At 41.2% G+C, this 27,077-nt stretch overlaps 2 protein-coding genes across 3 annotated transcripts in view; both read left to right on the plus strand.

The window, feature by feature from the left end:
* cep192 (centrosomal protein 192) overlaps positions 1 to 4,049 on the plus strand; it is a 32,912-nt gene extending 28,863 nt beyond the window's left edge. The window contains exons 49-52 of one of the 2 annotated variants that reach the window (XM_067602434.1): positions 232 to 344; positions 697 to 823; positions 1,164 to 1,222; positions 2,443 to 4,049. In XM_067602434.1, coding sequence (XP_067458535.1) covers positions 232 to 344; positions 697 to 823; positions 1,164 to 1,222; positions 2,443 to 2,575 — 432 coding nt within the window. In that variant the 3' untranslated portion in view covers positions 2,576 to 4,049. The remainder of the gene's footprint in view (positions 1 to 231; positions 345 to 696; positions 824 to 1,163; positions 1,223 to 2,442) is intronic. The other variant, XM_067602435.1, reaches the window with a different exon arrangement.
* Positions 4,050 to 5,336: 1,287 nt separating this feature from the next.
* The window catches only part of LOC137191948 (low-density lipoprotein receptor class A domain-containing protein 4-like), a 228,506-nt gene continuing 206,765 nt past the window's right edge, over positions 5,337 to 27,077 (plus strand). Inside the window, exon 1 of the mRNA XM_067602457.1 lies at positions 5,337 to 5,532. The gene's annotated coding sequence lies outside the window, so the exon portion shown is untranslated. The remainder of the gene's footprint in view (positions 5,533 to 27,077) is intronic.

Consider the following 27,077-nt stretch of genomic DNA (forward strand, 5'->3'; position numbering starts at 1 on the left):
TCTGATGCTAATGTGTGATTTGTTTGTCAAAATGTCTAGATATGATGTTAACTTAAATGTGTCTCAGCACCAATAACATGAAGTCAAATGTGTTGTTCTGGATGTAATTAAAAGATGACAGCTGCTTCTCTCCAGTGCATTTCACTAGTCAACAGTCTTGAAGTGGTAAAGAGATGGATAATAGCAGCTAACTAGTCTAAGATCTTAATTTCTGTCTGTATGTGTCTATAGGGGATAAAGTCTGGACCAGTGGAAGGACCACAGGAAGGAGACTGCTCTCTGGTAAAAACAGAGGCCGCAGTTAAGACCAGGAAGAAAGCTGATGCCTCAGCAGGCAAAACCAGGTAACAATTACTTAGCTAAAATTAAACACGTTCATAACGCTGACCAGCATCTCCCTTTGGTAAAACCTAGAAGCCAGTGTAGGAGACATCATAATATCAATGAAGTGACCACTGCAGGTCATCTTGGGGAACGGCGCTCCTTTTTTTGTGTAACATGATTCTCAGTTACACACACAAAGCATAAATGTCGCTATTTTAAACTGGCTGTCTTTAAGAGATCCAAAACTTAATTGACTATTGTAAGTTAAATGTACAGTAGGTTCTGTTTTAAGATAAATTGTCTAGTCTGTAAATTGTAGTTTTTTTTATGATGGTCATGGTTCTTTAAACTGGCATGATTTGTAATTCTCAGCCAGGAGGAGGCTGTGCGGAGGGGTGTGTATTCTCCTCAGGATCTGTACACCTTCCCAGCCACACGGATGGGTGAGTCCAGCACTCTGAAGGTCAACATCCGCAACAACTCGTCTGACACGCATGAGGTGAGGCATGCCCTGTTCTCATGAAGACATACAGTGGGGATTTTTTTTTGTGTGTGTTTCTTGCTTACTGCAGCAGAAACTTATATGCAAGAAGAGAAAAGTTAAGCTGTCAGCGTTAAACAAGGAACTATAGAGACTTTGAGGTTTCATTTATAATAAGATGGCAGAAAGTTATGTTTTCAAAACCTTAGATTTAAACTGTGTATATTGTGACTATACTGCTCATAGCAGATGCATGATGACTTAACTGACCTGTACTGAATGATAAATGTAATAACCTCTAACAACTGTCACTGTCTTTGCATGGATTTGATGTGTGGCTTTTCTAATTGACTTGCAGCTGAAATTTGTAAACCCTAGGGAGCCCTTCCATATCAAGCATTCCAAATATTCCCTGAGGTGAGTCAAACGGTCGTTATCCTCAACAGAAACTCAACATTTTACACTTCTTACCATCCAGTAGCAGTGTTACACCAAACAGGGGTTATCTTTATAATGTCTATTTCTGTTAGTGTTTGTGTAGTGTTAGTTTTTGTAGCCTGTTAAAGATAATTCTACTTTGATTTTAAAACATGCACTGTGATGTAACTCTGAGTCTGTGTAACATCACTTTTCCAAATGCCCACTATGAGAGGTCCTGTGAGATGTTGGGGCCTGCAGGATGATACTATTTTCAGTACACACTGGAGACCTGTGGGGTACTGATGCTCTGCCTTACTAAGGCCTTTGGGAGGGGTTGCCTGGACACAGGTACCAGCTGTGCTGTGCTGTGCTCTGCTGATGTGGGACTGTGTTCAGAATGGGCACAACATGTGTTTGGTATTGAAATAAGACAAAAACAATACGACTGGTTTGGAAAAAAGAAGACATACAGACATTTTGTCACTAAAGCATCATCAGACATACATTGTATGTCATGACATTTTTATCTCCAGTGTTGCCATGTGTTAACCTGAGGCACCAGGTGGTTTGTTACACAGAACCATCTGAGACGTCGTCAGGCAGAAGGGCAGGCACTTTCAAAAACTACTCGGCAGGTGATTGGATCTATCAGCGTCTTACCTTGCAAGGCAGCTGGATTCACAAGATCACGTGAGAATCTTCATAGGACGCTGAGTGGTTCAGACACTAATGCATAACTTGAAACCTGACAAGATGGATTCTCACGTGATCTTGTGAATCCAGCTGCCTCCCAAGGTAAGCCATGTGTTGCCACAACCTGAACCTGACCCAGCACTAGGTGTGTTGTGAGCACTGCTATGTGTGGATTGGTGGTAGCCATGGGGTGACCTCAGCATGTTGTTGCTCCCTTCATGTACATACTGTTATTTTCACCACATCCACACTCAACACAATGTATCCACGCTGCTCCATTTAATGTCTAAACATTTTGTCGTAATGTTTTTGTGCACATGGATAAAAATGTAACATTTGTCTTTTTGAGTTTAGTGCTGTGATATTATTAATTATGTCATGATTCATATAGTGCAACCCTAAGGGGGATGTGAAAATGCATGTGTATGAGTGCTGCTGCACATGTCAATTATTCATGCTTTTAGCATTACAAATTGATATAATTGTCTATTCATTAAGTTTCGTTCTTCTCCCCCACCCATTAGATCACAGCACTATCTGAAGCTACCCGTCCAGTTCAAGCCCAGCACTGCAGGCAGACACGCTGGCTTGCTGCTCATCCAGTCAGAAACAAGTGGAAGTCTTGTTATTCAGCTGACCGGTGAGGCATTGCCTTGAATTCACCATCTACCATCCTCCGCCACCTCCTCATGCATGCTGGCCGGCTGGCTTTGGGTGGATGCTCTTCTCTGTACTATTCATCATGGGATGGATGAGAGTAACAGGAAAAAAGGAAAAAAAACTGCTAAGGGTCAAATAAAAGCAACACTGGACTTAAATCCTTCCTCGTCATCATATTTAGAGACGGTCCAACGATGTAGACGGATTAACTAAAGATGAGACTCTGCCCCATCTGCCTCTCTCCCTCCACGCTGGCTAAGGCACAGGTGTCCTCAGCTGGCCCATGAAAACTGATTGTGCCTGTTTGTTCCTGAAACTGAGTGATTTGGTCTGACTGGCTCACAATTAGTCTGCACCGCTCTGGCATTTCAGAGAGCTAAATGATTTTTGTCACTTGACTCTGGATCTGGTATTTGCCTTATCCCTGAGTCATATCACAAGGCAGCATTGTTGTTGCCATGGCCCCTGTCAGACAGGAGCAGTACCAGTTGGGATACGTTGGGGATTATTTTGAGTTGGTCACACAGGAATGCCTTTGTCTCTTGTTTGGTAACACGCCTGCAGGGATTTTTTTATTTTTTTTATTTTGGAAAAGCCACACAGTGTTGCTTTTCTTGCCATAATCGAAATAAAGTAGAATATAGCAGAAATCTGAAAAGGGGGCTTGGACACAAACCTGGTGTGGTCATTTCTGTCATTAACTCATGATTCTAAGAAGACCACAGGAGATTGAAGGATTCTGTTTATCAGCAGTCACTTAGATGTAAATGCATATCTAGGTCTTTGTACATTTCAGAATATTTTCCTAATCTTCCCTGCTGGTGTGGTTTCTATGGAAATGGCTCCTCATCATGCACAGTGGCCTTTGTCAGCACCATGTGTTGACTTCCCAGCAACCTCCAAGACTCGTTCCAAACAGTCCAGATGTACTTAATTCAGCCATGATCAGGGCAGCTCACAGCAACATTAGGATGGTTAATGATTGTTATTACATGCTAAAAGAGTTTCCTCTGGTGGGGTTTTTGTTCGGCAGCTTGCCAGGCATGCTTAGTATGGTTACCATGGCAAAACCGTGTTAATCACTGTTCCAGTCACAGAAAATTAGCTCCCCATTTCCTCTTTTGGCTCTGGGGCACATGGCCAAAATTGCTCAGGGGCATTGGATTCACATCCATAATCAGTTTTGGAACTGGAATGGCATAGGGAAATGTACGTAAACTTGACTAAGGATGTATTGTGAACCTGTGAGATGCCACACATTGTGACAACACTTTAGAAATTTAGAACACTAGTGTTGAGTGTTATTTTCCTGCTTTTGTAATGAATTTTAATATGAAGACAGTATATTGTCACAGGTTGCCCACACCATGCAGTGACACGTTTTGATTTACAATTTGCACACACTTTAAATAGTATATTATGTAATATATTGTTGTATGTACACGTTTTAAATAAAGTTTTGTGATAAATAGCTTTGTTTTCTTTAATATATTCATATCATATTGTTGTCAGAGGGGTAATGGTTGGGAAAAGATGATTTATGAAAGAGATATGGCTGATGGGTATCTAGCAGTTTACTCCCTTCCCTGTTACCTACATAATGTAATATAGTCTGAAGTAAAATACATTTTAATGTGTGTTAATGTGAAGTATCTTAATACATCGTTCTGTTAATCTCTGACTATCAACACCAAACACTGACCTCATTAGGAACACTGTAGAAAATGTAAGTATCCACCATCAGATAAACTAAATATCTTTGAGGGTAATTTTGATGCCATGCAGCAATATTCTAGAAGAAGTGAGAATGACAAAGCACCTGCACTGTTTCCAATATAAAGTCAATCCACCATCAAGCATAACAGTCTGGAGGCACATATGGCAGAGTGGTGTGAGCAGCATCCATTAGTCAAGATGCAAGTTCACACGCTGCCTCGTGTTCAGTAACATCAGCATTTGAACAAGCAAGAAGTAAATCATGGTTTTAAAGTACCCTTAAAGGACAGGTTCACAATTTTTTGAAAGTCTATCTTGAAACAACAGTTAGGAGCCCAAATGAACATTGAAACATGTTTTTCTTGCTGTAATGATTCCTCCTGTTCATTCTGACCATTAGAAGATCCCTTCATAATGCACTTACAATGGAAGTGATGGAACACAATCCACAGTCCTTCTGTGTAAAAATGTATTTAAGTTTATCTGAGGCTAATATGAAGCTTCAGTCGTCCAAATGAGTCAAATCAAGTAGATATCTTTCAACGTTAGTCTTTTTAGTGCCAAAGTCCCTCTTTTTATTACTATACCTCCACTGCAGCTCAACAGGGAAACACTGTCTGAGGAAACACAAAGAGGGAATTTGATGCTAAAAAGACTGTAAATGTGGCAGATATCCACTTGATATGACTAACTCAGACTGCTGAAGTCTTGTATAATCTTTGCATCAATTTTTAAATACATTTTTGCACAAGATGACTGTGTGGACACACTGTGGATTTTGGTCCCCATCACTTACATTGAAAGCACATTTGAAGGAATTTTTTAATTAGCCAGTATGAACAGGAGGAATGATTACAGCGAGGAAAACCTATTTCACTGTTCATATGCGCACCTGACTTGTGTAAGACAGCGTTGAAAACTTGTGAACCTGTCCTTTAATCGAGGCACTGATGCTGCTGTGCTTCAGATCCTGACCTGTGACCTGGGGAAACTATCACACCATGATCCCTGCAGACAGCAGGCTGCGGTACTGCCTGGGCCCTGCAGGTGTCGCCAAAGCTTCAGCAGCAGCGTGTCTGTCAGCAGCATGTACTGTACAGTGGGGCAGCTGGGCTTTATTTTGCTTCCCAGACTGGAAACCACTGTAGTGCAGTTGGACTTGACGTCTAGCAACACAACATCACAGACTTTACACACGCAGACTCGGCGACTTAGCGCGTTATCCGCTGCATTAACAGGTAGGAAGGCTGCCACATTTCTGTTATTTCTGTACACTGATTTATTTATTTTAATGCATAATGCTGTATCGTAGGCGGCTGCAGAAATGTTCTGGTTATGCTAGCTGGTGAGGCTAAACGCTCGTCAGGCTGTCCGGTGTGGGCTCTGACTTTGGGCCAGACAGTGGAAGTTGCTGTGCAGAGTTGGGAGCTGCTTTCCAAGCTGCGCCAGACAGCACAGCTAAGCTAACGCGGCTAAGTTAGCAGCATGCAGGCTAGCCCTGGCTCCCATCCACCCGCCGGGGCCACAGCACCAGCACCGCTGCGTGTCTGTCCCTGCGGGGCAGCGCTGCCTGTGACCTCACCGTTAGCACGGAGCTTTATTACTCAGAGCAGAGAAACACAGAAGTATGTTTTTCTGTCTGGCTGTCTGGTGTGTCGTTAGCTGTCTGTATGATTTAATGAGCAGGCTAGCAGGGCAGCTAGATCAGAGATGTAATACCCCGAGCTGTCACTCAGATTTAGGGCAAGGGGCCACCCAACTTTTTTATGCAGATGAGACACGCGGTGCAGATGATGAGGCGGTGTCACCAAGATGCCTCGTCTGGGATGAGTCGGTACAGAGCAGTGTATAATGTTAAAGTCTGCAGGGTGGGGTGACAAGCACAGTGGGACAGTGAAACATCAGCAGCATTCATCCATACATCCTCTCACCATCCTCACTTAAAAAGTGATAATCCCATAAAGCCCCACACCTCCCACACAACACGTCCCCCCCCCCCCCTCCCCATGCTCACACTGGGTACCTTGAACAGGAGGATGAATGCGGATTGAACTAAAAGTATCATTCATTCACTAGATGTACTGTCCCAAAACTGACCCTGTTTTGGTCAAGTCAAAGTTCTGATAAATTGGGTTGCAGTATCTAAATCAAGCTTGCACTGATTAACTTTTAACACAACAAACCGATTAGCATAATTTTCTTTAACACTCCTTCTGTTGCAAAGATTTGCAAATGTTGTCTCATCACCTCATCATCTTTAAACATTCCCCTAAAAACATAACACAACAAATACACAGTGTCAGTCAGAAGTTTGGACACATCCACTCATTCAAGGGTTTCTCTTTATTTCTACTGTTTTCTACATTGTAGAATAATACTGAAGACTTCTATGAAACAACACATATGGAATCATATAGTAAACAAACAAGTGCAGATATTGAAAATAGTGTGCAAAGCTGTCATCAAGGCAAACAGTGGCTACTTTGAGGAATCTAACATAGGAAAGATATCTTGGTTTGTTCACACTTTTTTTGCTTGCCACATCATTTCATATGTGTTATTTTATTGTTTTGATGTCTTCAGTTTTGTTCAACAATATAGAAAATAAAGAAAAACCCTTGAATGAGTAGGTCACTGTATATTATGACCACTATAAGTTATTGAGTCTTATAAAAACACTGATCTATATGTGACACTGCACAGTCTGTCAGCTCTACTCCAGCCCTCTGATCAGGTTTACATTCATTAGATTACTCAGCTCTGTTCTCTAGTTCTCTGTTTGAGCTGTATGGCGGACAAGATTTTTTTTTCTTTGGGGGTCTGGTTGAGAGAATTCACGCATTTTCCTCTTTTGCCGGCTGTACATCAGCCCCCTTCCTATCTACCTTGCCTCTGTTTGTGCTGAATGTTTAAGTCGGAGACCTAGAGACGAAGGCGAGTTCATGGATCAATAGAATAGCGTAGGTGCTTTCATGCCTCTCTCTGTTACCTGTTTGTAGTACTGATGAGGGAGTGTTGAGGTAACATTGTTCGAGTTGGGTTCAATAAAAGGTTTTTCTTAAACCAGTAGATGATGCGTGTACATGTTAAGCATGGAGACTACATATTGCCAACATGTCAGGGTGTCACACTATTTAAGATGTAGAGGAATTAAAGTATTAAAGGATAATACTGCAAGTGCCAATCATCTATATGTTTTTCTATACATTATTTCTGCTCATGTTTGGACAGGCAGGAAAGACTAACTGTCATTTATGTTAATACAGCATGAAAGACATTAGACTTTGAAGTGCCCTTCAACCTGTAATCTTTTACAGTAAACTCAAACCTTTATTATAATGGAACAGAGAATGATTTCTAATTATTTCATTAAGCTGAAGTCGAGTGCATTCATATACTGTAAATGTGCACTTTCATTTCAGTCCTTTCCTTTGTACCAGATAACTCTCAGATTTCTTTTGATTGGATGAGTGAAGTCAGGGAGCATGACACACTGTAAACAGGATGATGACACTTATGGTGATTACATCATGCTCTGCTCACTGCCAGTTATCTAACAACATGTCGCCTTCAGAGACTATAAATGTTATCCTTTAGTTTCTGGTAATTTTAGAGCCTTTGACTGCTTGGTTTCAAATCGTATGTTTTTCTTGATAACATTAAATATTCAAGACTAAAGAAGCGACTATCAGAGTTAAATATTGCTAAATTGTGATTGGTGCAAGTAGTATATGACATCATATTCCTCCAACCGAGCCCCGCCCACTTCAAACCATTGAGACGAGCACAGACGAAAAACACAAATACTTTATTATTTATTTCTCTCATGTGAAATAACCAAAACTTCCCTAACTTTGGCATTTGTGTTAATGTGGGAACCCTTTGTTTCTAATAAGAAGCTGATTGAGAAAATATGTTTTAGGGTTTTTAGGGCCTGAACTAACAAGTCCATGTCATATTCTATTATGTGAAAAGTTCATTTAAAGCCACCATATAAGAATACATAAGAATAGTGTGAGAATAAGCTACTGAGACCGAAAGTCCTTTGAATGGATTTTCTAAACTTAAAGGTACCCTGTGGAGATTTTGATCACTAGAGGCGCTACAGAGCAATGTTGAGGTTAGTTGGTACCTGTTTGATTGTGTCTGGTGCGCGAACACAAGGACCCACATGCAAAGAGATACACGTCCCTGCTGCCAGTTTATTGTTGTTTCATTGATTTTCAGTCGTGGTGGTGGTGCACCAGGAAAGGCAGAGAAGAAGAACACTTTAAAATAACAAACACTGATGTAAACAATGCAGGTTTTAAAATATTCAAATAAAACAACCTTAATGTTTTATGAGGAAAGAAATGTTCTCGAGATGTCTGTTAGGTGTCAAGGATACACACGGTGAGTTTTGGCGAGTAACAGTAAATGTAAACAAAACTTTGTTTACAAGAAAACCAAAAACTGCAGGACGCCTTTAATGTTGGGAAGAAGTTGAGTTGTGGTTTCACTTCATAGATGTGAGCAGAGGTGTGAATTGTGTTGGAGCACTTGCTTGCCTTACAAACTTTATTGTCACATCTATGTCTAACAGAGCTGGGTTGAATACAGTTGAAAAAGTGTTTTTCTATAGCAACATGGTAAAGATATGTACGAAACTCACATAGAAACAAGGTTAAGTTCAGTGCAATTAACTGTGTTCCACTGTTGTACATTACATCAGACATTTCCAAGCATGGAAACTGAGAACTCAAAATCTCAAAATCATTCATTTGGACAACACAATTTTTCAGATTTGGCATGATTGCACAGAAAGCCCAATATTAAAGTCAAAAATATGTTTATTAGTCTTCTTCCTTGACTTGGATTTGATCTTCACTGTGCAGAATAATGTATGTGCAGCTTGTTGTCACCTTAAATTTGAGTTAGAGGGAAACTTTGCTTATTTTCAACCAACATTGTATCATTACAATGTAGGTAGAATATGCAAATGAACAATGTGTAACTTACTTCCATGTTGCCTGTACCCAGGCGGTGGACAATGGAGATCTGCTTTAGACCACAAACTACATTTCTGCATTTTCTGTAGTGGTGCTTTCAAGGACGCCAAAATGTGGGTCTCCAAAAACACTCCCATCCCATGTTACACCAGTGACAGGGAAAAGCAGACACAGAATATCATGCTACTAAATACTTTAAAATATCAGCATATTTGGAAGAAAACTAGTTTTATGATACATGGCTGAAGATTGCGCTGTCAGCAGATCTGGAAGAGGAAGCGACCACTGGACCGGAGTGACAGCTAAGCTAAGCTAACACAAAAAACAACTCGTTTTACAATATAATGTGGGAGCAGAGATGTGGTGCCACTATTAAAACTTATGAGACCGAATATAGAGCTGTGGAATCAGACACAACAGAGTGTGGAGGAGAGGGCGACCACGCTGTAACAGCCGCTGTGTTACCTGTACTTACTACATCCAGCAGCACCTGTTCAGCACTCAGTAAGTTGATCCATGTAACGTAACTGACTTCAGTGCGCTGCTTTGTTTTATGATCCTTTGAAAACGGCTGCAATTTATCCAGACTCGATGAGGAAAAATGTTTTGTAAATGAAAATATGCCTCAGTAAAGAGATATTATACTGCTGCTCGCTAAACGTTAGTAGAGTGAGACAGTCTGATTGCATGGGAGAGGCGCAATGCATTCTGGTTGTTGTAGGATTCTCCCTTAAGAGCGGTATGGGGAATCTACAAACTTTTTCTTAGTTTTCTATAGTCAAAGGGCACAAAATTCAAAAATAACTGCACATTTTGCATATCAGCATGATTTGTGACATCACAACTAGTTTTGAGCCAATTAGGGTCCAGTATACAACTTACACAAGTATTTTTAATAAGATAATAGAACTTTTTGTAGAAAAATTGTTATCAGACACAAATTATTATTCAAAGTGTTTTCCAAGTGTCTTAGAACATGTCTGGAGGGGATCTTTAAATTAGCACTGAGCCATAATGTCTAGTTATTTGTGGCGATTTTGGTAAAGACAACACTTAAACTCAGCTCAAGGTCCTCTTACTCTGGAACTTTAAAATTGGTTTATTTCAAGTTAGTCTTAAAAGCATGAAGCATATATGTTGCAAATAACATAAAAACGACTTTGCAATTGAAGATAAATGTAAACTGGATGGAGACAGACATCTCAGGCTCTGCTGTCTCTTGTTTCATTCAACCTTTACTTAAACCAGAGGGCAAACTTTCCCTTTTATTAAAGTCAGGGCTGTGAGTCTATTAATATAAGTGAATAAAAAACATAAAGTCATGAAATAATAACTAAGTGTGAAAGTTGAGGAGAAAGTCAGCGAGCCAGACTGTGTGTATTATTAGCTACAGGGATGTCTGCGTGTCTGCTTCTCACTGCTCACTGTACAACTGCTAGACAGAGCCAGACGTCTGTGTCCATCTGTCTGTTTGTATTTCTGTCCGTCTCTTTGTTCTTACCAGTGTGTATATGTGTGTGTGTGTGTGTGTGTGTGTGTGTGTTCGCCCTTTGCCAATTAGCGGCTTCTCACCTCCCGAGGCGAGAGGCTGAGTGTGTGTTAGACAGAGGAGGGAGACTTGACGGGGCTTGTCTGCCGCTGACGGCTCAGCCTTAACCTGAACTCTCCCTCTCTCTCCCTCTCTCTCTCTCACACACATACACACACACACACACACCAGTCTGAGCACTGAACTCCAGCTCAAACACACACACACACACACACACATATACAGGACCTGAGCTCCAGCCAGTTGTTGATAATACAGCCTTGTCTGTCTCCGAGCCCATGTGACACGCCAAAATGTGACAGTATTGTGTTGGTGGAGCGAAGGCGCGAGACGGGCAAAGACGAGTGCCAGCCTGCACCAGAGTGTGTCTTTGTCTGACTTGTGCTCTTGGGGAGTGTGTGTGTCTTTGTATGTACAGATACACTGTACGTTTTGTCTGTTGTAATGTGTGTGTGTGTGTGTGTGTTTGCGGCCTTATAAAGTGGAAATAATGTCAAAAATGAGGAAACAGATGCAGACTGAGGAGCTGCAGTGGTAGCCTGGTGTGTACAGAAGAAATACAATGCATCTTGTTGCTGGGAAATGTTTCCTTTGTGTAATAATTCAAAATTGATTTTTCATGCTGCTGTATAATTAATCAAGAAAAGTTCATTATATTTATGCTACAGGCTCATTTTCGTGAGTCTAATCTGCTCTACAACAACTTGAGAAAGTTTTTGGGAAAACAGCTTGATGCCACAATTTCTCTTAAGTCATTTGGCAACCCATTAAAAAAAAAAAAAAGCTATGTTCGAGAGGCAGCACATCCTTTCAAAAGCACTACAAGCAAGATTTCCCCATTCTGGCCGAAAAGAAAGGAGAAACATTTTGGCATCTCTGTTCCAGTTTCAGTATTTTTAAACACATCTTCTTGGCCAGAACCAATCATGCCACTGAGTTCTGACTGAATAAACCCAAAAAAAATTCTTATGCGCTACTTCAAATGTGAGATCAAAGTGCTGCATGAAACCCTCTGAGAAAAGCTGTGGTTTTATTTTTAACCCCGGTTGGCACACCATGACATGTTGATCAAAGAACTTATTTGCCAAAACATGGTATTCTTCTGTGCCACCCTGCAGAAATCACAGTGTTGAAGGTGCGTATCGTGTGAGAAAGTTAATCTCAGTCGTTCACTGAACACAGAGAAGCCTTTCAGAGATATTTTGGTTCAGGACTGCAGCGATCCTGTTTATCTCTGTTGGAGATTTCATGGGTTCTGCAAATTGTTTGCTTGATTTAAGCATATTTATATAGCTTAGGTGCCCTTTTTTTTCCCTTTATAGAGATATTGAAGAGTGGATCCATCATCAGTCATACTGCCTAAACCCTTCTAAACTTAGAAACAGTAGGACTACAAGAAGACCAGAATTCACCTGAATTTTGGTGAATAATAATAAAAGATATTCTCAATATTATGTAACATAGAAACATGAGACTCTCCCCAATACTGTAACAACCCTATAGTTTTATTTTATGGATGCCAGTTTTAATTATTTGAACTTTGTTTCTGAGAAATCACATTTTGTCTATCATTTGGTGTTAGCACATGGCTCTAAATACTACAATACCCATGAGCCTCAGCTGCAGTTACTATGGAGAAGAAGCCAGTTGGAGCCGCAAAGCTGAACAGTTGCAATTTGAAGCTTTAACCAACAATCTGAAAATACATTGACTGAAAATCACTTTTCTCAACATGGTAATCTTGGTTATCAAGGTGAGTAACAGCATCTTAAGCTCTGTGTGTTTAGATGATTCTCTGGCACTTCTGCTCTTTCTGCTACGATATCTGTGTTCCTCTCTGTCACACATGATATCTCAGTTACTGCAGCTCAGGGTTGATGAACATTTTACCATCTTCAGCACTACACTGACTGGCCTTTAGGGGATGCTACGTTGTTCTGACATCAATCATGTGCAGTGTCTCAGATACCGACTACTGGATTTCAACAGACGCTGGTAAACGATACATCTGATTTTGTTCTGGCGCTTTTCACATTACTGACTCAGACAGATGCTGCAGGTTGAAAGGAGGTGACACATTTGGTAATATTTGGTCGGGGGGGGGGGTGCGTCATTCACGGAGGCGGACACGTTTGTTTTTCCTTTGCCATCTCTATGACGGTTATTGTGCATAAAAACGGTTGTTTTTTCCAGTCGGAGTCGTTCCTCTCTCCTCATTTATCTTGCTTTTTGCGTCGTTGGGAACCCACTTGCCAGATCTCACAGCCCTCAAGCTTTAGAGGAGAGGAAATGGCCAACATTTGGCCACAATGGCTCCACAGTTCCCACATTGATCAGGAACAGTCCAGAAACTGCAGTATGAAGTTGTTGATGAAGTTGTTAAGAAGCCCTAGAAACAACAAAAAAGTGCTGGAGACAGCAATTTGATATTGTTTTGCTCTTTAAGTGAGTTTCACAGAAGACATTCAAACAGTTTTGTTGAACAGTGCATTCACTTACTGCCAGAGTGCTTTTAATACAGTTCGTCCTTGTTTGCATAGCTTCATTTAACCACAAAGCCTAAGTAGCAATTTAATAATTCAGTAAGTCCCTGCATAGGAGAAAAGACTGGAGTAACACACACACACACACACACATTTCACATTGATGCTGTTACTTTAAAAAAACCTCCACTTCTGAGGTTTTTCCATTTTATTCAAATGAAATATTTACATGCTCTTTTATGCGTTGCATCTCTCTGAACTGCACACTATGAATCTCATTGGAAACTTTAAAAAAAAAAAAAATTCAACAATAACATGTTGGTCAGTGGGGAAAACGAGCCAGCATTGTCCTCAATTAATGAATAGATATTTTCATCTGACAACAGAGATGTTCCCCAGTAGCTTGATGAGAGGAGATACAGCAGGGTGTGTGTGTGTGTGTGTGTGTGTGTGTGTGTGTGTGTGTGTGTGTGTGTGTGTGTGTGTGTGTGTGTGTGTGTGTGTGTGTGTGTGTGAGGTGAACGTACGCTTCCTGAGAAACGCTGTACCGGCTGCTGCTCTGCTCCTGTGTGGTGATTCAATAGACTGGCTACAGAGGCTGTTCCAACATGAGCCACAAAGATTTAACACACACTACACACACACACACACACACACTCCTGATTGTGTGTGCATGTGTGTGTGTGTGTGTACATACTGCACACTTATCCATTCATCTGTAAGAGAGTTTGCTTATCTGAGAGTGTGTACAACTGGGTATTATACAGCTGCGGAGTGTGTGTATGTTCATATCTTCATCCGTACTTCCTCCTGTGTCAGTAGCATGTGTGTGTGTGTGTGTACTTGAAATAGCTCGGGTGTTAGCGCTCTTGTTCTCATGGTGCTAGTCTGAGACGTCCTCAGCCCGCCTTTTGTTTGAGCAGCGTGTCGAGCAGACCTCTTGCTAAAGGCGGAGATGTTAGCTGGCTGTGGTCTCTGCATTATTGATGCAGACTGTGACTGGACTGTGCAGGCCATAAGCTACAGCTTCAGAAATCAGAAGGTGGAGTGAACTCCGGCTGAACTCGCAGGGATTTTAGCAGGAGACAGCAGGAGACGCGGGCCTCTCTGGCCTCAGCCTTACACGGCGGTCTCTCCGACCTGGAGCTGAGAGACGACCTGATTCTGGTGACATGACAGGTTTACCAGTGCATTTTAATGATCCGGGGTCCCACGGCGAGACTTAGATGATTCAATTTGGCTCATGAGCCGGAAAAGTTTAAGACAGTCTGCCTTAGATAGGCGCTGAGCGGCACTTGGGTTTTTCAGTGGATACAAGGACTGTATTAAAAGATTTATCACTAATGAATGCTGGAAAGGGAAATGAGTCACACATGAAATGAGTTAACTTAGACCTACGGGAACAGTTTTTCTCAATGAAAGCGACACAGCAGAACAGTAATGAATGCAAACTAATCATGTTATCTGTACAGCGGCGTCATGCATACAGTGTTTTCGAGGGGGCACAGTTTCACAGTCCGATGCATGTGATAATGTTCTCACAAGTTGTCACCGCTAATCATTTGCTTCGGCTGCTATGTTTTACAGCTGTCACCTTTTTATTAGGAAATTTGAACGTTGGGGGAAAAAAATGCAATGTTTGAAAATTCAGATCAGTGTGAGCTATTGTATTGACTTATCGGTAAACTAAGCCTGCGGCCACAAAGTTGATACTGAGAGAACTTTTGGAGAAACGCAACCTGACGTCGCGCTGCAGTGGCCGATCACAGCCAGCAATCAGACTGATGAGAGCTGTAAGACTCTGCCGTGAGGGAGGACAAAGACATTACTAGGAGGAGGGGAGGACATTTCTCATCATTTGATAACGTTAAAAGTAAAGTTAGACTTTGCTGTCGGTTTCCTGACTCATTTTAAAAAAGAGAAAAAGAGAGAGAAGTGGTCGAGCAAGCAAGAAAGTGAATGAAGAGAGGGTCGCATGTAAGCTGGTGAATCAGATCAATACAACATTTTTTCTGATTGTTTCACAGTATTTACATTCTAGAGCACAAACACGCCCACACATCTCTGCTTAACCCTGCGGCGATGCACCGCACCCCCCTGATCTGATCTGAATACGCTCTTAATGAGAAACTTGTGACCTCCCCTGCTGGCCTACAATAGACCGAATGTCAATGTCAAAGTTTGTGCATCCAGTCTGCCAGAGCTGGAACAGAGTTTCATCCGTCAGCCTGTTTCTCTCTTTTGACTTGATGTGCTTCATCGTTGAGAAGCTGCTCTCGCAGATGTAAGTGCTCCCAAACATGCTGACCATTGAGAGTGCAAATTCCCTGAGGAGTGGAAAATGGGACTCGGGGAAGTAGTCTCCAAAATGAAACTCCCCTCTCATTGCGCTTTTCTTGAAAAGAGGGGTCTCACTGTAGATTGCACAGTTCAAGCTGCAACTCTGGGGGTTGCTCACTGACAGCAGCAGAGAGGGGAGCAGTGAATAACGCATTTCGTGGCTGCATGGTGTAGAAATCTTGAAAGCGGTCCTTGAACTGCTGCTGCTGCTGCAGTGTTTCTATGTCGGCTCTGTACTTGAGAAATGTTGTCTTGCATTTAGGGACATCTTTGCGCATCTCTTCACAGTGTGCCAAATATGGACGGTGGATGAAAAGCCTTCTTTGAACAGGACTAGTTTACACTGAAATGGGTCCATGTGTGCATAGAGATCCGACACAGTTTGGCCTCTTCCCTGCAACTGCATAATCAGGAGATTAAGGTGCGAGATAATATCCACAAGGATGTCGCAGAGAAAATCTGTATCCATGAGTCTGTTGTCGTAAGCGCTTGTATCACATTGAACGCTGGGATTTCAGTACGCAGCGCAAAAAACCTGTTCAAGCTCTTCCCACAGCTCATCCATCTGATCTCTGTGTGCACCTGTAAATCACCATAAACTGTGCTCTCTTCATCCAAAAACGATCCAAACTTCTTATGATTAAGAGACCTGTTCACCCCTTGAATGAGATTGGTATCCTTGGTAACCAAATCTATGACAGGGCTGAAGTTCATCGTCTTGGCTCATCCAACACAAGACATGATTTTGAATGTCAAAAATTTTTTGCATCACTGTGCGTCGGAACAGAGAGACCTCTTCAAAGTTCTTAACATGTTATCATTTGTACAAGCTTTATCCATCTCTACTGCACATCACTTCACTGTTTCACCATCTGAAAAGGCTTCTTTGCTTTATCAAGCTCAAGGGAAACAGCAAAAGACGCCTTGAGAGAGAACTCCTGTGTAGTCATGGCTTTGGTAAGAAGGTCAGCGATGATAGCGGTGAATGATATCAAACAGGTCAACTTAAAGCTCTCTACACCGGTGTTAATTTTGCAATTCTCCCCAAAAATTTCAGTATGCTATCATAGGAGACTAAAGAATCCAGCAAATACTAACAATTAAGAGGCAGAAATTTGTGGCATTTTTGCTTGATAAATTACTTAAAACAAGCTTTACATTTTCTATATATTTCTATATTTCTGACATTTAAATGAAAAAGAAAAGTCAATAATGAAAAAATGTCATTGTCAAATGTCAGTGGTCAGGGACAGCTGCTCTAAGACCCACTTTACCTGATGTCATGGAACTGTTTACTCCATTTGGTGACACATTTCTTTATTTATCATCATCTGCTCTGTGTGACTTATTTCAGGTGCTTTGTACGACTGTTTCCTGCAGAGAAAAAAGCTTTTTTGGCTGAACTTTTCCAGAACTTTTTGTTCCACCATAAAATAGTCAGCAAACTTGCTGCTTTTAAGGGGGAAGTAAAAGAGGTGATTTGGTTGTTCATGAATGATTGCCAGCCATTACCATACCTATTATTATAATGTATTCCTCCTAATCCCATCCTGTTTCTAACTGCGCTGCAGGATCACTGCACAACTCCGGCCCCAAAACCAGTTGGCATGCCTTGTGTGTTCACTGTGTGCTTCTGACTGTGCTTTATACAAGACTGTGGATCATTTAAGTATTCATTCATTTATTATTCATATGCGAGTTCTTGAATAGTGATTAACACAGACTGAGTCTTTAACTTTGTCTTAAAAATTTTGCACTTTCTTGGTACATTATTTTTCCAGTCAGAATTCAGCCATTATACAAATCTCTACTCTCTGAAGACGTGTTTTTCTAATTTGATTTGAGCTCTTATATTTATTTAATTCTAGTTGGCATTAAGAAGTTCTTTGACTTCAAGAAACTTGCGGAAACTCTGAAGGTGGTACTGCTGATTCCACATAAACGCAAATCAGCAGATGACGTCACCTTGCCCTCAGGACAAGAGCAACGTTTTTAAATCAGGAAAAAAAAAACTGCTGGTTGGCATGCTGTAATGAACCCCGCACTCCTGTTTTAATATTGGATATAATATTAGAAAAAAGCCCTAAAGGTACCAAAGAGGATTGGACATTATTTTGCATCATCCGCTTATTTGTAGCAATACAGAAAAGGTGAGCGTGATGTTAATGCTGTTTTGCTCATCCCAACCACTGTGTTAACTTCTCATAAGACTGGTTGGATACCAACAGACGTGTCCTTGCATCTGCTGCGGTGATGCTGCTGCCGTTTTCACAGCAAATCATTTGAATTTGTCTCCTGCCACTCACTGTCTGGTAAGTGATGGCTGCCTCTGGTTTCCTGTTGTTTGTGCGTTTGTGTCTTACTGAAAAGCAGGAAAATAATACTTGGTAAATTTTGGCTGTTGTCCCCTACCAGCTACTTTGGCAGATAATTATCCACCTTCCACAAGATAATTTCTTCTCTAAAAAAAAATCACATTTGGTTGGTAAAATCTTAAACGTGCCTGGGAATTTTTCCCACTATAGGCACTGAACAGAACGGTTAGCTAAGAACACAACTGGTAGGGATTTCCTTTGTCATTGTTGTTGCCCCTCTTTATGCCTCCATGCACTTTTTGTGCCACGATTGTTGCATTATTTCGGTACATCCATACGTATGTGTACAATAGTGTTCAGAATCATCATACAGTGTGCACTAGGGACGTGCAGAGAGCCCACTATTTGTATTTGTATCTGTATTTGTTGAGGCAGCAAAATTATTTGTATTTGTATTTTTATTCGAATAAAAGTGGAAAGAGGCTTAAAAATCCTGCTTTTATGACATTTTTAATTTTGGAAAATTAAAGTGTTACAATAAGTCTTTATGAATAAACTACCTTACAAAGGAGGTCCCAGATCATAGACGACTGTGCTGACTACTAAGCTAAAACTTTACTCTTCACCTCATTGCAGACAGACCTCTAACTAACAAATATTTTTAAAAATATTTGTATGAAACAAATATTTGTAAAAAAAAAAAAACCCACTATTTGTGCTTTGCCGAATAATGTATTTGTATTCGGGCACACCCCTAGTGTGCACCTCATAAAATCAACACCAGTTACCTTACCCTCCATAACCAGCACCACCTCTTACACACCAACCTTCTCCACCACTATACGCCATCCCGCAACCTCCGTACCTCTGGCGCCAACCTCCTGTCCCCACCATCCAGGATGGAGCACTGCACCTCAGGTGACAGAGCCTTCTCCATACTGGTCCAGTCTGGCTATGTTTAATACGTCTCTTAAACCCACTTTTTCAAAACTGCATTAAATATCTGACTTACTGTCCTTCTCTACGTTATATATCAGCACTTTTATTGGATTCCAGTTTTTTAGTTTTTTCTACTTGTATCTAACTTGTCATGAAGTGTCTAAGAGCCTAAAAAAGTCATAATACTAGAACATTACCTTTTGAAATGTCAAGGCCCATGTGTTCTTTATTATACTCTTGCAAGTTGCAATTTCTGAGTGCTCATTCTTACATTGTCCTCCCACACGGGTGTTTTCACTCTGCCTGATTAGACCTCTTCTCAGGACCGTGCAGACGTGTCCACACTGCCCTCACTTTCTGTCATCTCTGTTGCTGTTTGATTGGTGTAACTTACCCCTGTATCATTATCACTAACACACCCTTATCAATCTTATAAGTATATGAACATCTATGACATCACATAATTCCCATCACAGCTCCACCCTACTTCAACCTGAGCAGAGGTCTAATCAGCCATAACTAACACCTTTGTAGATGTGCAGGGCTTGTAAGATTTGTTAAGTGAGGAGAGATTCACTGTGTGTGCTGTTGTCTATATTTCAAGTAAAAGAGACTGAAAAAAATGTTTTCACAGGAGGTTTCAGATGTTTCTGTGAACATGTAGGCTGTGTTTATGCAAGTAAAGCCAAGAGATAAAAGTACAGACTTCAAAATGTGAGCTGTTTTTCATTACCCTGGAAGGTCTGCTCAATCTACAATTACAACCAACAGATTAGGTACTCGTTTTAAAGGTTGCCTCAAGTTTTTTTCTGAAAATTAAGTTGGCCAAGACTAGGAGTTTGTCCTCGACCTGTCTGACTGGTGAGTAAATTGTCAGTAATATCTTTTAAATCACTTCTCAAAACTTAATAAAAACAGTATTTAAAAACTTTTGCTGTATTACTGTTTGGTGTTTTATTCCATTTTAGTTCTTTGCAATTTTTTAATTGGCTGATTTTATTTACATCATTGCAGTAACCATGTCAAGCACATCATAACTTCATCATCATCATCATCATCATCATCATCATAACTGATAGGAAACTTGACACAATTATTAAATGAATGAATTTTTAAAAAGTTTATTAATAATAAATATAAGAATAAAATTCAATAAATGTTTGACCCTATCAAAACATTTGTTTGACTAAAGCTCATGATACCTGTTGCTAATGAAAACACATTCAGTATATGAGCTTTGCAGTCACATGATGAGTATCATAAGGAGTCATTATTCTCATCATTTTTCATTTTCAGTGAGCATAGAATTCAAAAATCATGAAATATCTATATTTTTCTAAATTTCAAATGCCATCTAGATGCAGTGGTGCCACTGTCCTAACCCAACGCTGAACTGGGCGGTCACAGTACGTTTCCATCAGCTTATTTTAAATCACAGGCTAATTCCACCAGAGAATAATTGAGTAAATTGAATTAATATATAATGACTTTATATAATGAGTAAATGAAGTATATTTTTGTCAAAAGACTTGAACCGTGAAATTAAATTGAGACTAAAAAAATGGCATGAAAAATAGCAGTGCCAGTGGTTGATTCCATTTCTCTCAGGATTCAGGTTGTTCTGGAGGCAAAAATATCCTACCTGTTACCAGGAAGGGGTACTAAATGAAGAGTGTGTGTGTGTGTTTTTTGTCTGCTAGTGGTGCGTAATGAGTCAGCTGCTGTGGGTTAGTGTAGGCTGATGTGTAGGATTGTGTGTGTTAATGTGAGATAATATGGGCTGCAGTGGGCTGGTGGAGGCAGGTGGAGGTTAGTTAGGGTTGCTGGTGAGTGTGTGTGTGTGTGTGTGTGTGTGTGTTAATGTGTGTGTTTTGGTGTGGAGGAAGGATAGTCTCAGAGTCACTGCCAAGACCTTCAAGGAAGTTTATCTGGCTCTGAATCCACAGCTTTAATTGCTGGGAGTCATTGTGAATACCAAGGGACAGCACTAACTCACTCCCTTTCTTCTAGTCTCTCTCCGTCTCTCTCTCCCTCCTTCTTTTCATGTCCCTTTTTTTCTCTCTAGCCATATCAAAGAGTTTGGGTGTGTTTACATCCTTAACATGGTGGTTGCAGGTGGGTGGTGCAGCGAGCAGCACTCTGAAGTCATTATGACGGTGGATTGGAGGAGATTCACATTTCCAGACAGTCCTTTGTGTGGTTGGATCAACTGTTCTTTTCTGCATCAGCTGTCCACTCATTTAAATACTTAAAGTGGTAGACTTCCTGTGTGTAGTGCTCTCTTCAATGTAAGACACAAGGTTTTGTGAGTCAGTGTATTGAACTTGAACACTTACACTTCTTGTGTGTGCTTGTTGAGTTTGAACTAACTGCTGTATAGTAACTATGGACTCAGTTTTACTGTATGTTTTTGAAACTGTTAAGGAAAAGAAACAAAAATAACTAAGTGAGTTATAATGTCCTGGCTTAGTAGCTATAATTAATACTTTGATTTTAACAGTGGGTCAAAGAACTATAGTGTGAAAGGGGTCACCACCAGTAGTGTTGAATTCAGATAATAATCACCAGACTGCAATCTCCTTCAGCTCTGCAGAGTGTTTTAGCATCTTTCAGCTCATTGTTTTGGTTTTACAGCGTTATTCTCTTAGTTAGTCTCTCTTTTCCATAAGTGAAAAAACTCTAAAAACCCACTGTAGCAAACAGAGCAAGCAGCAAGGTAGCGACTAGCTGGTGAACTTAGTGTAGCATTTATCAGCTATAAAGCCAGATATTTCCCTCAGGAGTAGGTGGGAATAAAAATAAAGCTGAAAGGAGAATGAATAATGGACTGACATTCGTCAGGTGGCAAGAAACAGAATGAAAGCAGAGAAACAGCTTGCCTTCCTCTGTCCAGTCTTCAAAAATACACCTACCAACACCCGAAATCTTTCTTATTCACACAATGTCCCAGATTTGTTTAACTTGTACAGAAATGTAAAAATGACACTTGGTTTTAGGAGGAGTCATGTGTTGGAGCTATTTCTTGATCAGCAACACTTTATCCATCCTCCCAGCACTTGTGTGCAGTGTCTCCGGTGATTGCGTGATTGCGTGATAGATTTCAGTTTTGGTTTTCGGTCTGTGCACAGGCATGTTGGCATCAAACATGGCAACCTCACTGTGAGACTCATAATGAGTCTCATTGAAGCTGCGCCAGTCTCTGCAACTAGCTGTTTTTATCCTAGCAATAGTCCCAGCATGTAACATCCCAGAAAACACAAATTGTCATCTTTACCTTTCTGTTTGTGAACAGATTAAACATACATCTACACATATATACATACACATACACCTAATAAGTATTCTTTAGAGGTGGAAGAGTCTCTCCGGACCTCTACAACCTACAAGGCAAGGGTTAACAGGGGCCAGGCTAACACTGCCATTATGTTGTTCAAGTTTGAATGGAAGTTCTCCTCCTCCAGCTGTGACTCAATGTGTTGTAGCTTAGACCTGAAAATAATGGCACAAAGTTACTACAGCACTGGGGAAACATCTATTATTCAGCAAGAATCTTATCACCTCTGCATTGTGTGTGTGTGTGTGTGTGTGTGTGTGTGTGTGTGTGTGCGTGTGTGTGTGTTGCCACTGGTTTGTGCAGAGGACTGCAGTCTTGTCTTGCCAACTGTTCTGGAGTTGGCACCTGGTCAAGTGTGACAGTACTTTCTGGGGCGTCTAGTCGAACACCACGCACACGCACACACACACACACACACGCACACACATTTAGACACATGAGGTGATGGAAATGCCATAAATCTGTCAGTGAGGCTGAAATGAGCTTAGTGCCACCAGGGGGGTGTGTGCTCTTCAGCGACGTGTGCACTATAAAATCCCATGGACTATAAAAGCCGATCTGTCGCATGGAACGCACTCTGTGTGTGTACGTCTCTGTCTCCACATACAACACGTCCTGGAAAAATCCCTAACACACACACCATCTGACTCTGTCTTTGTTTTGCACTTTCTTTTTTTTTCCATCTTATCTTTCTATTTTGCTCTCAGTATGTTTCTCTGTGTCTCCGTAGCTGGGTTTCCAGCATTATTATGTAAATCATGATATATCAAATTGTAACAGCTGATAGAAAATGGCAAACTTCCTCAAAGTTTTTATGCCTGCTTGAGTCAGAAAAGTTTTTGCTGATAAAGGAATCATGATAAACAGCAGCGTAGTCAAACTTGTTAAATAAAGATGTAGCTTACATTGGATTTTCAGAAGTTTTAATAACAGTTCCAAGCCGTTTGCATATATTAAAATGTTGTGTGTAAAGTGTTTGTCCACCATGACAATCAGAAAAGTCAGATGTGCTATGGTACCTGTATAGTCAACCTGCTGTGGAGCCATTATTTGATGCATATTGTTAGATATGTTTAGTCGCTTCATCCCAGCAGATGGAAGCTAATTCACATTTCCCCTCCACAGTGTCAGGATTTGGATCTGTTTGTCCGTCCATCTGTCGCACATCACATGCACAAATTTGAGGGAAAAGCTCATCCAAAGCTACATCGTTAACTACACGACAGTAACGTGAGGTAACATGCTGCTGTTGAAGAGAAGATGACCGTGCCAATGATTTAATTGCATAACCGACGTATCGACCACTTGTTAAGGCAAGTTCCAGGTAACGTACTGCTGCTGTTGCCCTTGACCAGACACCAGACTGTGGACTGGGAAGATAAACTGTTAGTATGCTTTCTTTATATCTGTTGCTCATTTCATCATCTCTTCCCCGTCTTTGACAGTCCCTCCATAGCAAATCATGGCCGCTTGCCTCATGATTAGGTCCGACTGTCAACCGTAAATCTTGAAGTGTAATATGTAAAGCTTTGTTTACCCCCACAGGCCTGCCGCAGTTTGCTTTACAAATGAAGGGGAGAGAAGCAGTGGGGGAGAACGTGTGCACGGTGAAAGTTTGAACTTGTGGAAGTTCATCATAGCCTGGTATGAAATATCGCTTACACTGAGATGATGGAGAGAAGGACTGTGAGAGAGGTGAAGCTAGAGAGTAGATGAAGGGTTAAAAAAGGAGGTTTCAGATTGTTGAGATAGATCTATTGAGCTATTGTATGCATATAAAAATTCATACCATTTTAAAAAGGAAAGGCAGTTGAAACATTTGAATATTTTTAAATGTACTCTATTGTAGAAATTAAAATATTAAAGCACTGACACATTATATTTGGAGACATAAACAGGACAGATAATGAAAGGGATGGTGGAGGTATATTTGTTGGTGTGTACATCAGCAGTGGCAGTGATGCAGAGCAGGGAAGTGGCAGTCTTCCTGTCTCACACTGTGTGTGACGTGAGCAGATCATAAGACCTGCAGTCTGGTCACCTGGCAGTAACCTCCCTTTATCAGTCTGTTTGTCTACCTGCCTCCAAAGCTCCCCATCTAGTCTAGCTGTCTGCATGTCCATCTGTCCCTCTGACTCACCAGGTGCTTCTGTCTGCTTGTTTACCCAGCTTGTCTCTTCTCTCTCTGTTAGCTGCCTGCCCTCCTGCCTGTATGTCGGGTTTTCACGAGCATAATGTTCTTGTGTCTGGCATGGTCTTTCATTTGTACTGCCTGTCAATCATTTCATCTTGAACATCAGATTCAGTCTCGCAGTACGCCCGGAGGAGATCTGGGCTTTGGCTTTGCTACTGCTGGATGTGATTGCTGTTGTTGTGCTGAAAGCTAAATCTTGGCCATGTGCACTCCAGCACAAGGATCTCTGTGTATTTGGCTCCACTCTGGCCGGTCTGCCAGTCTCTAGCGTGACGCCGCCATGCTTCATTGTACAGATTGTAGCAGCCAGGTGATGTATCTGTGTTTTCTACATTGTGCTGAACATTCAGTGCAAGACTTCCTCTAAATCAACACTCACATAGAGTAGAAAATTGCTTCTATGATGCCCTCTTTGGGCTGAAACTCCTCAGCATGTTGCAATCTGGCCACACCCCAGTCAGTGATGTTGACATGATTAACCTTCTAACTGCTGTCTGGCAAACTCCTGCTGGGTTTCTGGCCAGTTCTCTCATCGCTGCAGAGGAACTCTTCAGTTCTCTCACACTGGCCGTTGGATTCTTGGTCACCTGCCTGACCAAAGCCCTTCTTGCCCTGTCAGTTTCAGTTTGTTTAACAGAAATACCTAACCCTCATAATTTGAGAAGGTTTGTAACCTGGCCGCCATGTTGAAAATGGATGCAGGGAGCAGTGAGGGGACTCACATGCACTAGCATGCATGCACGGCTGGACCAGCTATCAAAACAAAGAACAGGGAGGCTGGGACTACAACACTCAGAGGGAGTATGACTTCATTGTCTGTTCAGGTAGCCATTACTCTACTATATCTTTACATAGCAAATAATTGTTTGCTGACAGCCATTGTGGCTGAATGTTGTACATTGCACCTTTAAAGTCAGTGGCTTGTTTTCGCTGTCATTATACACAGAACAGGATAACAACATGACAGGCTACAATTTTTTACAAATGTGGTCAGAGGTTATGTAAGTTGAAATTTTACTGTGATGGAAATTGGGAGAAGGGTGCTCTCAACTCCCATCCTGAATGCTTGACTACTCCTGAGCCAGAGCAGACTCTTGTACTGCAATCTCTACCGCCATCAGGTGTGATCAACACCAAGGCCAACAACGCTGCCAGGAGCCACACATGAGAGACGCTCGGCAGTATAGTAGGATTTAATCACATGGGCGCACACTTTTTTTATTTCTTTGAACAATAAAACGCATTCCAGTCCAGGCCTGTCTGAGCCTCTCCAGTGTAGATCATGTAGATCTCTTTCTGATGCAAACCAGAACACAGATAAGGTCAACTCAGTTTGGTGTAGATCAGACCATACCATCTCATGCCATTCTCAGCCATGCCAGTTTGTGCGTGTGCATGCTCCAGCAGCATATGGCGGCAACATGCTGTCAGGGGAGCTTGTCTCCTGGCCTGGCCTCCCCAGCCCTGGGACAGATGGCGGCTCACTGGGCCCTGAAGAGCAACTGTGCTGCTGAAGATACTCGGTCGGCTCCGTCCCCTTACCTTGGCTCTTCCTTGCTGCCTGGTGGCCTCTTTTCCTGCAGCGCCTCTTCACATGCCAAGACCTCTCTGTTTGCAGGTGGACTGTGATTTAATTGGGTTTCCATCCGAGCTGAACAGAGATGGCAAATTTTAATAAAAATTAACTCTAAATCACAAAATATATACATTATCACAGTTATAATAACACAAATGTTAAGTAAAGAGGCTATTTGATTGAAGTCGCACTGAAACTTTGTCATCTCTCCAACAAATTGTGACCTCATAGTACAAAATGATAATTACAAAAGTAAAGTAGATTATAATGTTATTTATCTGTCTATTTATCTATAAATATTCTGATTTCAGATATATCTTCCAGACCTACTGGCTGTTAAATGTGTATGATATAACACCACAGTAAACAGCTTGTGTGTTTTTGTTTACAATCCCTGGTTTTCCTGGTAATGGGCCAGTGTCAACCTATTGCCGTGATCACACCCTCAGTATCTTCAGTCTGTGTTGCTCATACCTGCCTTATCAGTCAGCTGTTTATCATGGCTGTGCCGCAAAGACTACCAGTGGTTTATGAGAAACACCATCCAACTATATAGCTGGTTGTTGTTCAGCTATTTGAAAAGCATACATAATCATCTGGCAGTGGTTTCCACTTCAGCTGGAACTGTATATGTACACACACTTCTGTCAGTATCCATTACCTTGTCATCATTATTGCTACTATATAAGTTGCAGGGTTTGTGGTGGCGTAGGCATGCATTATGATTCTGGTGCACATTCTGCACATGCAACATAAAACTGGCAAACAAGCATTTCTGTCACATGGATTTTTGATGAATTTCATACAGACTTCGGTTTGGATCTGTGGTTCTGTAAAAACCATCTTGACATGCAGCCTTATCTTTGACTCATATCAGTTTAGGACCTGTATCTGTTCTGTAGATGTAACTCTGACTCTTGTAACAGTTTGTAGATGTATCTCTGACTCGTGTATCAGTTTGTAGATGTATCTTTGACTTGTGTATGGGTTTGTAGATGTATCTTTGACTCGTGTATCGGTTTGTAGATGTATCTTTGACTTGTATATCAGTTTGTAGATGTATCT

This window comes from Thunnus thynnus, chromosome 10 (genome assembly GCF_963924715.1).
Source record: "Thunnus thynnus chromosome 10, fThuThy2.1, whole genome shotgun sequence".
Lineage (NCBI taxonomy): Eukaryota > Metazoa > Chordata > Actinopteri > Scombriformes > Scombridae > Thunnus > Thunnus thynnus.